At 46.6% G+C, this 14,614-nt stretch overlaps 1 protein-coding gene across 1 annotated transcript; it reads right to left on the bottom strand.

Annotated features, from left to right (window-relative positions):
• Nucleotides 1–10,113: 10,113 nt before the first annotated feature.
• NKX1-1 (NK1 homeobox 1) lies at nt 10,114–14,580 on the bottom strand. Its single transcript, XM_032186935.1, has 3 exons — nt 14,106–14,580; nt 10,764–10,943; nt 10,114–10,649 (listed from the first exon to the last, which is right to left on the bottom strand). The coding sequence occupies exons 1-3, from the start codon at nt 14,578–14,580 to the stop codon at nt 10,114–10,116; spliced, it is 1,191 nt and encodes a 396-aa protein (XP_032042826.1).
• Between the last annotated feature and the right edge of the window lie 34 nt (nt 14,581–14,614).

Raw genomic sequence — 14,614 nt, 5'->3', positions numbered from 1 at the left:
TAAAATGGTCAGGTTTTTTTTTCCTTCTTAAGGGACTCAAGTAATTTATACCTTGGTTGTCAGCATGCGTGTTGTAATTTGTCTTGACTTTCATACCTTCAGAAAGATACCTTAGAAACAGTATCAATTTAGATTTTTTTAAAATGAGAGTTGGCAACACAGGGAGTACTTGCTCAGCCTATTATTCTAGAAAGAGCACCACATCAAGCAGCCCTCTAACCCCTGCAGTACCTTTGAAGGCCTCTTTCTTACATACATCAGAAGAAAGATGCCATTCAGTTGATGTCTTCTGATAGCAAAAGGAATCAAGTTGGATTCCAGCAGGTCCAGGAGCTAATTCAAATTCAGTAGCTGTGGCACCAGTGTAGAAGCTGAACTGTTGAAATTAATCCTGGTCTGCCTCTTGTCTTCTCAAGATGTTCTCCCAATATCTTTCAGAACTCAATCTAGAAAGCTCATTATGAGAAGTTATGGAGATATGGGGATTATGCTGGGGATTAAGTGATACCCAAAAAAATAAAGCTGCAGTACAAAGTGAAAGTAGGAAGTTTTAAAAAAATTACATGGGTGGCTTACTGCACAAGTGAACTGCTTGCCTTGTATTGTTGGGATCCTGTGCTGATACGTCTAAGCACCCAAATAGAACCACAACTCTGTAGACTCCTCTGACTCCAGAGGAGTAACACACACATCTAAATCGAGCAGCTGGATCCAGTGTGGCTTGTTACTGGCTGAGTACTCAGTCACATCTCTCACACCTGCTTTACTGGCTCTAGTCATGTCTGAAGTGGAGTGAAACAAACATTGACCGGTTGTATTCTGTATTATATGTGGGTTTCATACAGCTTTATGGGTGAAGGAAATCAAGAATATGAAGGAGGGTAGTGTATATGAAATTAAATGTTAAAGTTAACTTTCAGTAAAACACAATACAAACTAGAACAGATTCTCTGCAGCACTGGGTTAGGCACTTACCTGTATTTGAGGTGTTTTCTCATGCATAAGAGTCTGTAAGAATTAAAATAAAATCCTTAGTGTAGCTTATGACAATAGTCAGAAGGAACAATTTACAGCTCTGCCAAGTACCTCTTGATTTGAGCAAGTACTACTGAGAAAACAATGTTTACTCTTGATAATTTATCTTGCAGGTCTTTACAGTTTGGAAGATAATTTCTTCTCCAATACATATTTAACTTCTAAACTACAACAGATAATAAATAGCTAGCAGCTGTTTAAGCAGGAATTTCAGAGTTATTTACCACACTGGAAATCAGAGCCACGTCTACTAGCTGTCTAGCTAACTTGGCAACGAAGGCTGCAGGTGAGAGCATAGTCAACAACAAACCATGTTCATCACCAGGTCAGTTGCATCAGGTGCTAAATTGATTTTATTTGTTATCAAAGATAAACAAAAAAGGAACACCACCAAAAAAAGGCAAAGCTGACACACTTAAGTGCAATGTAGATCATTGGATGCTGATATTACAGAACAGTCCAAATGAATCTGGAAGTTAATATTCATGAGAGCCACAATAGTGCCTCTCATGAATAGTTATTCCACCATTCCAGAGATTTGAGCCTGCACATAGACTGAAGGTGTTAATTTAAAAAGATATGTTTTTGCTCCTGTCTGTAGGAAGAAAGAGGAATTTCTATTGTGCAGTGACACTTATCCCTTTGTGGGCATGAGGTGTCAGCACTATAAAACTTCCAGCAAACAGGTATACTTCACTGCACCTCAGATTTTCCCATTTTGTGTTTTTTGTTAAAAAAAAAATAAATAAATAATAAAATAAAAAACAAGATTGGGAAATTGTAGAAATCTTGAGAGTAGTATGCTTAAGTAATTATGCTCCTTTATAATGCTACTCAGCGTCACATAGTTCTAGAATTATCAACTGAAACTTCTTATCTGGACCCAAATTCAAAGGCAGCAGTTAAACCTGATCCTAGTGGGTCAGCTGCATGTTTCCTTACCTCCCATCTTCCTTAATTAAGGCACACACATACATGTACATTCTTCTAGATTGCTTCTCATGCATAAAGGCAATTTGCAGAATTAAGGTTTCCCAACAACAGATCTGAGCTAGCTAACTGTAACTCTGCTGAAGAAAAAAAATCTTAGAACAGCATCTATCACCAATTATCCACTATACCTTAATTGAGCAGAAATCCTTTCAACTTTAAAAGGATAGAATCCTCCTTTTAGAGGTATCAGACCTTTTTGTGCATCACAGCAACTTAGAGATTTCAACTCAGAAATTTCAGGTTTCACGATTCTGAGCTGAACACCCTTTCAAACATCTTAGTTAACTGTCTGTGACTTTTCTATTGGAAACCTCCCTACTCCTGTCTTATAAGCACCAGGGAAAAAAAAAAAAGGAATTGTCATTCACATTATCTCTGGTGTTTTGTTTTTTTTGTCATCATAACTCTCTCAAATACCTTTGCAATGTACCATAACATACTCCTACTTACTGGAGATACTTAATATGATTTTCAGGTACCTAAACACCTTGGTTGATTTGACCCTTGGTTTGTGTCATCTGGGTGTTATTACAGTGAATAGCTGTAGTACAGGTTGAATTTTCTATATTTCTAAAAGGACACAATAGCTCTGAGCTGGAGCAAGCTATGCTGACAAATCTAAGGCATCCTTTTCTAAGAGTGCTGTTTCAGTGGTAAAACAAGAATAGAAAGCAAAGGCTTCTCCAGTTTTTTCTACTTAGAGCATGATTGCATCTGGGAAGTAAAAACTTGCAGGGAAGAAACTGTATAGCATATTTAAATTTAGTGCTGTTTAAGATTGGAATGAAAGTTCTGGCTTTCTGATACATAGCACATAGTGAGTGTGTACTGACATGAACAAACCTGGTATGAAGTCTGTGAGCAGAGCACATACTCACACAGATTCTGAATTAGATTGCTCTTAAGTTACTGATAGAAAATACTCATATTCATCTCTTACATGATTCCTTGCAATTTTATTATCTCTAACCATATGATGTTAGGCATGTTAACAATCCACATCTGGTTGAAGACTTCTACTGGAAAATTAGAACCCTTAAAAACTCTTAGAATTGTTCTTTAAAAGACTTCTTAATTATGAAAGAAAGACTTTTCCACTTAAGCCTAATAAGACCCAGGAGGAAAGGGGAAAAAATAAATAAATATGAGCACTTAAGAAGGTTTGATCTGACATGTATTTTCACAACATATAGCACCAACCAAATGCATGGCCTTAAGAAAATCACTCTTTAAAGAGGCAGTGGGAATCATAGTGCCCTTAGTGGCTACAGTGCTGGAGCACACAGAATGAAGGTGAAGTTCCAGGTCCTTTCTCAGCCCAGAAGGTGTAAGTCACATATCCTGCTGTGGGAGACAACCCAAGCCACAGGCAACTAAATGCAAAGGAACTAGAAGGAAGCAATTCTCATCAGTTGTTTTTCTGGGGCAGGGGGCCTGAAATTCAACCACAGTGGACCTAAAAATACTTTGTGTAGGAGACTAGACAAGGCAAAAAGAGCCTTCTAGACTACAGCCCCCAGGTTGGGGCAAGGGAGGACTGGAACCTCATTCTCATTCCCTGAGCATCTACCATGAAAAACATTGCTGAGCTTCACAAATTCAGGCAAGAGCTTGGAGTTTGTTCATAACGATTGTTATGAGCTAGATCAGTCCTGATGACCTGCTAGGCACCAGCATGAGAAAAGGACATTACTCTGGCAAATACTGGAAACCGATTTCTCTGCCTCAGTACACACTGGGACAGCTACATTTAAATAAAACAAAACAATATCCTACTCCTGGGAGAAAATAACATTTGAATGTGTGTCTGGAAACAGGAAGGAGAGTCCTGCACCAAGTACTACCCAAGGAAAATTCTACAGCACTAAGAGCACACAACAAACCCCAGACCGTAGCACACTGAGGAGTAGAAGACAGGACAGAGGCTCTAGGCATCAAGGAGAAGTGAGCCAGGAGCAGAAAGTGACAAGGCAGGAAGGGGCAGTGGCCTTCCTGATAAGAGGCACAATCCCACAGCACCCAAACAAGAAAACCAGATTTGGTGATAGCAACCAGAGAGAGCCAACAGTTAGCACTTCCCTGAAAGTCCACATCTACCAAGATAAAAGGCAGGCCTGAAGTCAAGTCAGCAAGGACAGGCAAGGTAGAAAACTAAGCACACCTCCAGCAAGGGACTTTCACCTAAACACAGTTTCTCCACAAACAACCCCAGGCAAAGACCTCAGCCTTGGCCTCTCCCAGTTTAGTAGGTTTCATGACCTTCTGAGCCAAGATCTTGCAGCTGTGCCACATCAGTGCTGACCTCAAACACCTGGCAGGGGCTGGGCTGAGGATACCAAGGAGGATTCCAGAGAAAGCTGGAAAAAGAGAGAAACTGGAGCCTGTTGGTATATCCAGAGCCCTCAGAGCATCTATTAAATTCATGTGGTGGCAATCCTTTCTGTTACAAAATCCTCTGCAGATGCTTAAGGACTTAAGAAAGAGGGTGGGAAGCACCCTAAGCTAAGAGCTCCAAGACTTTAAATCAAGACTAGCGTGGACCTTCCCTGTCCAGTAGCACTGGTGATCCTTTCAGCTAGGATTGACACTAGAGACCCTAAAACTTAGCATATCCCCTAGAAAATGCACACTGGTGAGAGCTGGGTCTGTCTAACAAATGGACAAATTGTGACCTGTGGGGCAATGCTATCGGACAATTATTGCCCTTCAAGCTGCCAGAGATGGATGCTGCTTCTGAAGAATAAGAAGGAGAGAAACCTATTAATTGCTCAGGTTTCTGGTTGATGCTTTCCCTCCTCTTCCTCTACTTCAGAACTGATCAAGCAGAGAGAGAAGTGAAATCATGCCCTTGTAGAACTTTTCCTAGCAGCTCGGCTGTTGCTGATCATGGTACTTCAATGTCTGGCCCTATGTAAGCCGGGTGCTGTGCACAGCTTCTGCACATAGATTCCTCTGAGGCTGGTGGACCTAAAATGACAGCACTGATATGGGAAAGCCACATTTTGTATCTCATCCTTGCAGCTTTCCAAGAACAGTGTCTGAAATGGAGGAGCTTTCAGATCCATTGCCTTCTGTACTTACTAGTACAGGGCCTAAATGTAGAACCAGTTTAGGAGAAGGTGCTGGGGGCAGGTCCCTGGTGTGCTGGGTGAAGTGCTCATACATTTCTGTAGTAGTTTCAGGAGTTGTCTCTGTCAAGGGGTTAAGGCAAAAGCTTATTAAAATTGTTTAAATGTGGTGCTAATTAGTTTAGCTGTAATGGACAGCACTAGGGGTCCGGTTACTTTGCAAGAGATTGCTGGATAGCCATTTCTGCCAACAGTCCAATTTGCATAATGACAAGGTGCTGGCATTGCATCCACCATTAATTTGCTATATTTATGTCATTATGGGGCTGCTCTGATCCTCACAGTCTGTAAAAGGTAAATGGAAATGTAATATAGGATTCTGCTTGCTTGGAAACTGCTTTTGGCTATCTTTGATTTTTTTTGTAATCGTATTTTTGTTTAAGTCCCAAAGACTTTTCTTAATTGCAAATCTCAAATGTTTAGCAGTTCATGATGCAGCTTGCTGTCTGTCAACACAACCAGCTGAAACAACCCTACAAACAGCCCACCAAAATGCTCTCTTCCTGTATTTCTCTTTCCCTTATGCAGTCTTCTGGGATCCAAAGCAGAAGAAATAAAGCTATGGTACAGATGGAAGGATGGGAAAATGTCCCTTTATGCTCAGCTGTGTAGATTTCTGATGCTCTGATATCCTCCTGCATTGTTTTGAAGCTTGTTCTATATGAATTCACATCTCTGCCAGAAGGTATCGGACAACTAGAAAGAGCTCATCCTGCCAGGGTTATTTGCACTGTGACAGCTGTCATTCTGTCCCCCTGAGATGTCTGCGTAGTGTGACCGTGTGTTGCGAAACAGGGTGGTCAGAAACAAACAAAAACTTACAGAAGTTCACCAGATAGAGAAGAATGTAGTTTATGTGAACCCACTTTGTGAGACAAACTGATTACAATCCCATTTGTTTACTTACCTGTCCCCTTCATTTTCAGTGTCCACTCTGATCTGTGCCTTGGTTTAAATCCCAAAGTCTGGCACATCTTCATTTTTTATCACAATATGATTAAAAAAAAAAAAAATCTTCTTTTACTTGTTCTGTGAGGCTCTATAACAGCCACACTTTCTTGCTTACTCTGTGAAGCAGAACCTCAACACCAGAACTGTCCAGACATTGTAAAATGACATTCCTATGACCATTTCAATTAAATACATCTATGTTTGAGCAACATTCCTTTATATCTGTAACACATGAGTTCATAGATAAGTATATTTGCCAATAGGGCAGACACGGTGTATTTTCAGGAAATGGTTTAGGTTCTTAAAGACAAAACTTTATTTTTAACGTTTTGCTTATGTAGTATAAGAATAGAAATGTGAAATATGACTGAATTCAGCCCAAAACAAAAAGTCTACAATATGTATGAAAACAAAAACAAATAAACCAAAAACAAAAATTCACCTAAAACCATAACTCTCTACAACCACCTGAAGATCCTGCCCAACCTGCAATTAACACCAAAACAGTTTTTGGGGGGTGGAATATAGAGTGCTGTTTTCCAATGATTTGGAATAATATGGACTAATATGGAATAATATGGACTGTTCTGTGTAAGCAATGAGACAAAATATTTTAAAGTAGTTTCAAATATCTCCAAATCAATTGGAACATATCTGCCTGCATTTATGTGATTTTTCTGTTCCTTTAATGGTAAGAAGATTTACTGCCATTTATTCAGTAAGCATAAACTACTGAAATTTGTTGTTCAGTATAAGTTAAAATATTCAGAACAAAGTAAAATGGAACCATTTTCCTTCTTTTTCTATCTAATTCTATCATAAACACAGTGGATAATGGTAAGATTAAATGAGTGTCTGAATCATTTCTCACTACACAGGCTTGCACCCTTGGATTTAACATTGACTTTGTGAGAATTAGTTCAAAAATGTGCTGATGATCCCAAGTCTTCTTTGGTAGAGGCCAAAGGCGTCAACTGAAAACATTGAATCAAACTCTGAGTGTGTTACCTGGTGTATCTCAGAAGAGTTTGTCCTCTAGCAAATGCTCTGTCAAATGCCCTGTGAATCCTCTAAGTTTTATGAATGAATAATAAAGTCATTAAAAAACAAAAAGCAAAAACAAACAAACAAAAAAAAAACTCACAGAATGAACAACAGCAACCACCTTCTGCTTGTGCCCTGGAGAAATAATCATCTTGCTTTCAGTTAGTAGATTGTACTCATGCTGTACTAGGGTCTCTGCTAGGGGTTGGCATGGTTTGGGGCCTTTTATGACTATTTCAGGGGATTCCTGTGGTGTGATAACCTCATATTGCTGAATCAAGCCCACAGCTTATTCCATTCTTTTAGAGAGCCAGAGGCAGGGACATAGGGTGATGGAGTTAGGACATTCAGGCAGGTGGGAGCACCTTTAGTGCACTGGCTGCTGTACATTCAGACCAGGGATATTTTGGAATAATAGCCCGGTGGTGATACCATCAGGCGTCTCACTGACAAGCATACAGCCTGGTTACAGGGCAATAGTCCAGGGAGCACCGTCTGAGAGCTCGCTCTTTGGTGCTGCTCATACTCACACTAAATGCCCTCTGCTTGTGGGCAACATGCTGTGACTTGAGACCAAGCCCACGGCATGCTCAGCACTGCTGCACAGTCCGAGTGCAGGGGAAGACGTGCTGCAGCCAAGGCTCTGCAGTTCTCCTATTGACTTCTGCAAGCAGAGGATCAGCTGGACGAGACATTCAAGCAAGAATTATCAATAACTTCCTAAACTACGCTGAGAAAGATATCTGTGAGTTTGTTTTCAGCACTGCTGTAAAATATGAGAAGCCTTGTTAAATCGAGTTTAATGACTAGGAATCTCAGGCTGCCTTCTTCATCCAACAGCTGTGAGCTGTAACACTCACACGAACAGGTTTCGCTGGCAGGACGCTAACTGACTTGAGCAGGAAAATCATCTGCTGAACTCTCTGAGCATCCCCCTGTTGGAGCTGGAATATTTTCTGCTGGGAGTTCGCTGTGTGTAGCCAGGCTTTGATACGAAGCTGGGTCATGCCCCAAATGAGCTAAGAGCAGGAATGTTCACAGTGTTTGCTCAAACCTGGGCAGCAACAGGGTAGTTTTACAGCACAGAAGAGCATCCTAAGCATCCGTTTCCCTGTTCAGATTGTTTTCCCTACAGGTAAAAGCCACGGAGAGCCGTGCTCCAAGCAGCACTCGTAGCATTCCCCCTGAAAATTCACTTCAGATCTGTTAAAGCAAAGGCAAACGAGTCTGCTGGGAGCCATCTGGCATTTGCACGGTCCTAAAGGAGGGGAGATGGAAGGGAGCGGGGATACCCACAGCCTGCCGGGGCCTCCGGGCAGAGAGGCGTTCAGCTGCTCCGTCCCCGTGCCCGCTAAAATGACTCGAGGAAACGCTGGTTTCGTGAAATCACCCCGGGAAAGCGACGTTTCTGGGCTGAAAAACAAAAGAAACGGGAAAGAAACAAAGCAGAGATGGGAACAGGGAGCTTCTCCTCGGCGGGAGCTGGGGGGTCCGCCGGGCTGGGGGCTGCTGGTGTGCAAAGCAGTTAGCCTTTTGTTTGCGTTGCAATTAAGGAAAAAATAAAATAAGGATTGTGGAAGGTTGTGAAAGCAGTTTCCAAATAATCAGCGGAAGTGCCGTGGAAAGATTGCTTTATTTTTAAAGCGCTGGGAACTGAAGGGAAGAACTGCTTTGTTAAATGTGCATAAATCCAAAATACCAGACTCGCCGTCTGCGGAAATAAAGTTTATCTACAAGAAAAAAAAAAAAAATCTTAATATTGCGCTAAGATCGGCAAAAGCAGTTAAGAAAATGCAATCACGGGAACTAAGCAGGGACATGCCCTCTCCCCTAGAAGAACAAAGTTTATTTCTGTGTCAGAAACACACGGCGTGCTTCCAGAGTAAACGAAAAGAAAAACAAAAGCCTAACGCGGTACCTCGCTCCAGATGCCCCTGTGCCAGGCGTTTTCCAGAGGGAACTTTTCCGACAAATTCCCGAAAATCAGCGAGACAGCACCACGGAGAGTCGCGGTTTCCTTCAAGTTTATTGATTGCGTTAAAGTGTTTTGTTTTTTTGTTTTTTTTTTTAGCAAAGTGCTTTCTGTATCATCTTTCGAGCGTTACTCCCGCACCTTATACATTAATTATAAAGTTAAAACTTTTGTAACAACCAGAAATATACAGAAATGCGGGACGTGAGGGGGTAAAAAAAGCCCACCCCGAGGGGACCGAGGGGGCCGGCGGCCGCCCCCTCTCCCTCCCCGGGGGCGGCTGCGCTTGAGGGCAAAAATATTAATAAATAAAAAATAAATCGTTAAATCAGGCAAGGAAACGGCGCATTGTTGTCTCAACAATGCCGAGGGACAAGACTATAGTTCTCTGTTTTACCCTGAGAGTCAAATGGGTACGTAAGCTTTTTAAAGTCCTTTTTTTTTTTTTTTTTTTTTTTTTTTTTAAGAGTGGCCAGACCGGGGGAAAATAAAAATGATTAAAAAAAAAAAAAAAAAGACAAAAACAAAAACACACAGCAACGGGGGACATCGTGGGTGGGGGAAATATATATATATATATATATGTACAAGTAACGATGATTTACATCTACCGCTATGTACAGGGGGGGAGGGAGGCTTTCTCTCCCCCTCACCCCAAAGCCCAGTATAAAAACGGGTCGTAGAAACGGTTGTGGGCGACGAAGCCGCCCGGAGGGGCTGGGAGCTCGTCGGTTGGAGACCGTTGGCGACCGTTGTTGACCGTTGGTGGCCGCTGACCGTTGATCATCCCCTCACGCTCGCTCCGTCCCGTCACGGCGGCCCCGTCGCGTCATGGCGGCCCCGTCCCCTCACAGCCGCTCCCCTCACGGCGGCCCCGTCCCCTCACGGCCAGCCCCGTCCCATCCTCGGAGCTTCCCCCTCACACCCCACAACCCCTCCCCGGACCCACCCTGCCGCCTGAGGCGGGTTTCCGTGGGGACTGCGGCGGGCTTATAGGTGCGGGGTGTAGAAAGCCGGGGCGCCATAAGTCTGCGAGCCCAGCACGAAGGGCGAGAGGACGGCGGGGCTGGGCAAGAAGGGCAGCTGGGCGGCGCACACCAGCCCCCCGGCGGGATGCCCGGCGTAGCTGCCGGGCCCGTGCATGGAGAGCGGGTTGCCCATGGGCGGCGAGTGGCTGAGGGGGCTGAGGCCGCCCCCTAAACCGCCGCCCCCCGCTCCTCCGCCCGCCCCGCCGCCGCCGGTGGGCGCGCTGGTGTCGGCGCCGGGGTTCTGCTTCTTCCACTTGGTGCGGCGGTTCTGGAACCAGATCTTCACCTGCGTCTCGGTGAGGCTGAGGGAGAGCGCCAGGTTGAGGCGCTCGCACACCGACAGGTACCGCGTGGACTTGAACTTGTTCTCCAGCGCCACCAGCTGCTCGTAGGTGAAAGCTGTCCGAGCCCGCCGGGGCTTCCCCGACTTGGAGTCCGAGCCCGTGCGCTTCCTTTTGGGCTTTGCCTGCTGCTGGCTCTGCTGCCCCCCGCCGGGCGCTGCCGAGGGAGGAGGCTGCTGGGGTTGAGGAGGGGGCTGCGGGGTGGCCTCGGCGTGCTGCTGCTGCTGCTGCTGCTGGTGATGGTGGTGGTGGTGGCCCGGCTCGGGCTCGCCGGGAGCCGCCGAGGCGCTGCCGCCCGTGGCGGTGCTGGTGGTGGTGGTGCTGGTGCTGCTCTCCTCGCCGCACAGCTCCTCGTCGTCCTGCAGCTCGCTGTCGGGGCTGCGGCTCGGCCGGCTGCTGCTGCTGCAGTCCAGGTCGCACTCCTCGGCCTTGTAGAGCTCGCCGTCCTCCTCTGCAAACAAGGGACGAGGCAGGGTTAGGTCTCTGCAGCCCACCAGCACGGCCCCCGGCTCCCCCTGGGCACCTCACCCTACACCAGGGGTAAAGGGACAGGGCTCGGAGCTCCCTCAGCTCATGAGCTGGCCCCAAAAGGTGGCCCCACAAAACACACACACCCCATCCGACCTCCCCATGCAGAAAGAACCGGGGAGGGGGAGACAACACACGACCTGCCCGGAGCCCCCCGGTCCCTGCCGGTTTGGCAGCGGGCCCCGGAGGTGGCACATCGCTTTTTTTTTTTTTTTTTAACGCTTTTAGCTACAAAAATATCCGCCTCGACGGCTTTTTTGGCTTCGGCGTTTTTAACCCTTTCTCCCCCTGGCTTGACCTCTCCCGACTTCGCGAGGTGGAAGTGCTAAAGTGGAGTAAATGCTCGTATTGATTAGCGGAGCAGATGCAAACTTAATTAAACTCATTTCGCGCGATGTAGAAACTAGTTAACGGGCATTTAATTTATTTGGGTTTATAGGACGCTCCAATTAACGGGTCTCCATCGGAGAACAAGGTAATTATCCGGTATTTAAGCCTGTTGGACTTTCTCCTGACGGTTCTGTCGTGTTGAAGCCGGCAAGAACCCAGCGTCGGCGAGAAAAGCGGCTCCTCTGGACCTCGGGGGGAACCGGCAGGCAAAGAAATGCTCTCCTCATCCAGCCCCCGAAGTGCCGGCCGGGGTCGGAGGCACCTCGGGCAGAGGACCATCACCTCGGCCCTTTTGGTCCGTCTGGCTCAGGCACTCTCCAACTTCTCTCTGCTCGCACCCGCAGCTCCGGGAGCCTCCCAAGCTCGTTTTGGTTACCCGAGGTACGCGCAGAGCAAGCGACCCGCTCGTCTGTCGCCCTCATCCCGTGTGCGCTTCTGTTGGTTTTAATCCCCCCCAAACCATCGCACCTCAAACTTGGTCCGCATCCTAACGCTGGACAGCCTCTAGATAAGATTAGGGGTGTTTTTAAAACTGTGTTTTGTTGGAGGAACTGATTTGGGTTAACAGCAGATACAGCTGGCTCACTAGGAGAAAAAGAGGCAGAGAAGTTTATCATAATCCTCTTCACCCCAAAATATCCCTTAATGACGCGAGTTTATCCCATCTTTCCAGCTTGCTGTTCAAACCGGCAAACAAAACCCGCACAACCACCACCGCACGGACCCGGGAATGGGATCAACTTTTCCCCGATCCCAGACACCGCATGAAAACGAGCATCCCCAACCTGTAGCACTTGTTATAAATTGTTGTGCACAATTTTTTGCAACAGCAATATATAAAAAGTGCGTGCAGATGACTCTGCCGGACCCGGGATGAGCTCAGCGCCAGCGCCCTAGCGATCAGGGAACGTGCGGGTGATGTTAAAACAGTTTAATTTTTTGAGTTCAAATTTTTCCCCCCAATAAACTGCAGGAAATCCCAGCCGTGGCTTAATTTAAGAGCTTACTAAAATTTTCTTGAAACAGAAAAATGTACCGCAAATTCATTTGCTGATGGGGATTGACGCTGAAGGTGCGATTTTGTATATGGAAAATGTTAAATACCAATTAAATACGGAGTTTTAACTTATTGTTATCACTTAGTTTTACGAGCGACCTGTGACTATCTCTGATTTCGCTCTCCTTTTGCCAGAAATCCTTCCCATTTCGGGGTGTTGGCACTTTGCCGGCCGGAGCTACTTTTCGAAACACTTCTAAATTAAAGCACCGATTGAACTAGCGTTAATTACGATGGGGGCATTAAGTTTCGTGATTTTCGGGCAGTCACAGGTCTCTTCGGGACTGCTGCCGCTTTACATGAAATTAAATGTCAGGGCTGAAGGGCCGAAGCATGCGAAGCGCCTGGGAAAGTTGTCTGCGCGGAGCGCTGCTTGCTGATGGCTCCAAATATATTTGGGTGTAGAGAAGCGATAGAGTTGCATTTCTCTCCTTGTCTGGAGATAAAAGTGCAAGATTAGCGATAGGCTGACCTCGTCAGTCTTTCTGATCGCACAGATCTATTTAGTATGACAGAAGCCGGATGGGTTTAGACGAATAATTACCCCAGGTAGAGACCACTTTTAAAAATCTTTCTTGAATTCTATTAACGCTCCGCTCCTGCTTTTGCTTTAGAAATTTAAAACTTCTACATTTCACGAGGCTCGGGCTGGAGGAGATTTCAGCCCTTTTTTTTCTTGCTTGATTTTAAATGAAAGAGTTACGCTTTTTCGGGATCGGAGAGCGCGGAGTCCTCCCTCTCCCGCCCCAGAGACAGAGAAATTATTTTCCCCCTTGCGAGAAGTTTATCTTCGGCCCCTCGCCAGCCCCTTCTCCCTCTCGGGGCACGGAGCAGCCCCAGCTATTTCTCCTGGGGGCTGGCTTTTCCCGGGAGGGCTCCGCTGTCCCCAGAGTCGCGGTGTTTAGAGGTGAGAAAGTTGGGATATTTTGGACCCAAGAAAGAAAAAAGCAATCTCGAGCTTGGGTCGAATGCAATTCCCGATCAATAGCGAGCCCTAATAAGTGTAATAGGTTTTAATCGAGTAATTATCCGAATTTTGACCCTATAATTTAGATGTTAGGGAAGAGTTTGCAAGGTGCTTGAAAGAGATATGCACAATTCGATAATAGGATATCGATCCAGGCAGTCCTACATGCCACTCTGGGGCGATTTCCCCCATTATCCAGCCTCTTTACGCTGCTAAGCACATTTTACCTTAAATGTAATCGAAGGAATTTAATTGTTTTTCCAGAGATAACCAGCATTTTGTCACAATTAGTCTGATTTGTCCTAAAAAAGCCAAGGGGAGAGAGAAAATTGAATCTGTCGCCCAGAGCAACGCGCGGAGGAGGGGGGAAGGAGGAAGGGGAGAGCGGCTTTGAAGGCTGCGAAGAACATAGAGAAAAGTCATAAATGCCTCGGGAGGGGCTCAGGGGGGCTGTGGGAGCAGGGTGCAGGAGGGTTTGGGACCGCAAGAGTGGGATGCGATCCCTTGTCCCATCCCCGGGCCCTGGCCCGGTTCCCCCGGGGCCGGTCCGGCTGCTCCTACGGCCCCACTGTGTCCCTCCCCGAGCTCCCAAGGAGGAAAAGGGGTCCCTAAAAGCATGCCAGCCCCTTCTCCCACGTTCCGAGGGGCTCGGGGTACCCCCAGCTACTTACTGATGAGCTCGGCGGACTTCTTGCACGCGTCGAAATCTTCGGCGAGAGCTTTTTGCTCGGCCAGCTCCGTCCCTGAGTCCTCGGGCTTATCCTCCGCCCCCAGCGGGAACTGGGCTCCCCCCGATTTGTACAAGCCCCCGCACTGCCTCCTCTTGCTGTTGAATTTGTTAGGGTCCAGGATGTCGAGCACGGAGAAAGAGGTGGTTCTGTGCACGGCGGGCAGGGCGCCCGCTGCCCCCTCTTGTCCGGGGGTGTTGCTCTGCCCGTCCCCTTGCCTGTCCCTATTTCCAGGGCAGGAGTAGAGGGGCAGCTCGCCGCCGGCCGACAGCCGCTGCTCCCCGTGGCTCTCCATGCCTTCCCCGGGCAAGCCGCAGGGCTCCCCGCCGATGCCAAGTGAGGCTGCGGGGGCTGTCACTGCCGCGGCTGCCGCTGCCGGGATGGAGATGTCACCCACCTTGTCTCTGCTCACGTTCATGACTCTTTGCAGAGCCCCTCTCGGTTGCAACTTC

This window comes from Aythya fuligula, chromosome 4 (genome assembly GCF_009819795.1).
Source record: "Aythya fuligula isolate bAytFul2 chromosome 4, bAytFul2.pri, whole genome shotgun sequence".
Classification (NCBI taxonomy): Eukaryota; Metazoa; Chordata; class Aves; order Anseriformes; family Anatidae; genus Aythya; species Aythya fuligula.
This window is presented reverse-complemented; position numbering and strand designations above follow the sequence as displayed.

What these genes read in the sequence shown, in the direction of transcription:
- NKX1-1 (XM_032186935.1), bottom strand. Translation starts at nt 14,580, where the DNA reads ATGAACGTGAGCAGAGACAAGGTGGGTGACATCTCCATCCCGGCAGCG. An exon ending in GAAGTCCGCCGAGCTCATCA is followed by an intron (nt 10,944 to 14,105) that starts GTAAGTAGCTGG and finishes CCTTGTTTGCAG; the next exon opens with AGGAGGACGGCGAGCTCTAC. An exon ending in CAGCGCCTCGGCGGCTCCCG is followed by an intron (nt 10,650 to 10,763) that starts GCGAGCCCGAGC and finishes CTCCCTCGGCAG; the next exon opens with CGCCCGGCGGGGGGCAGCAG.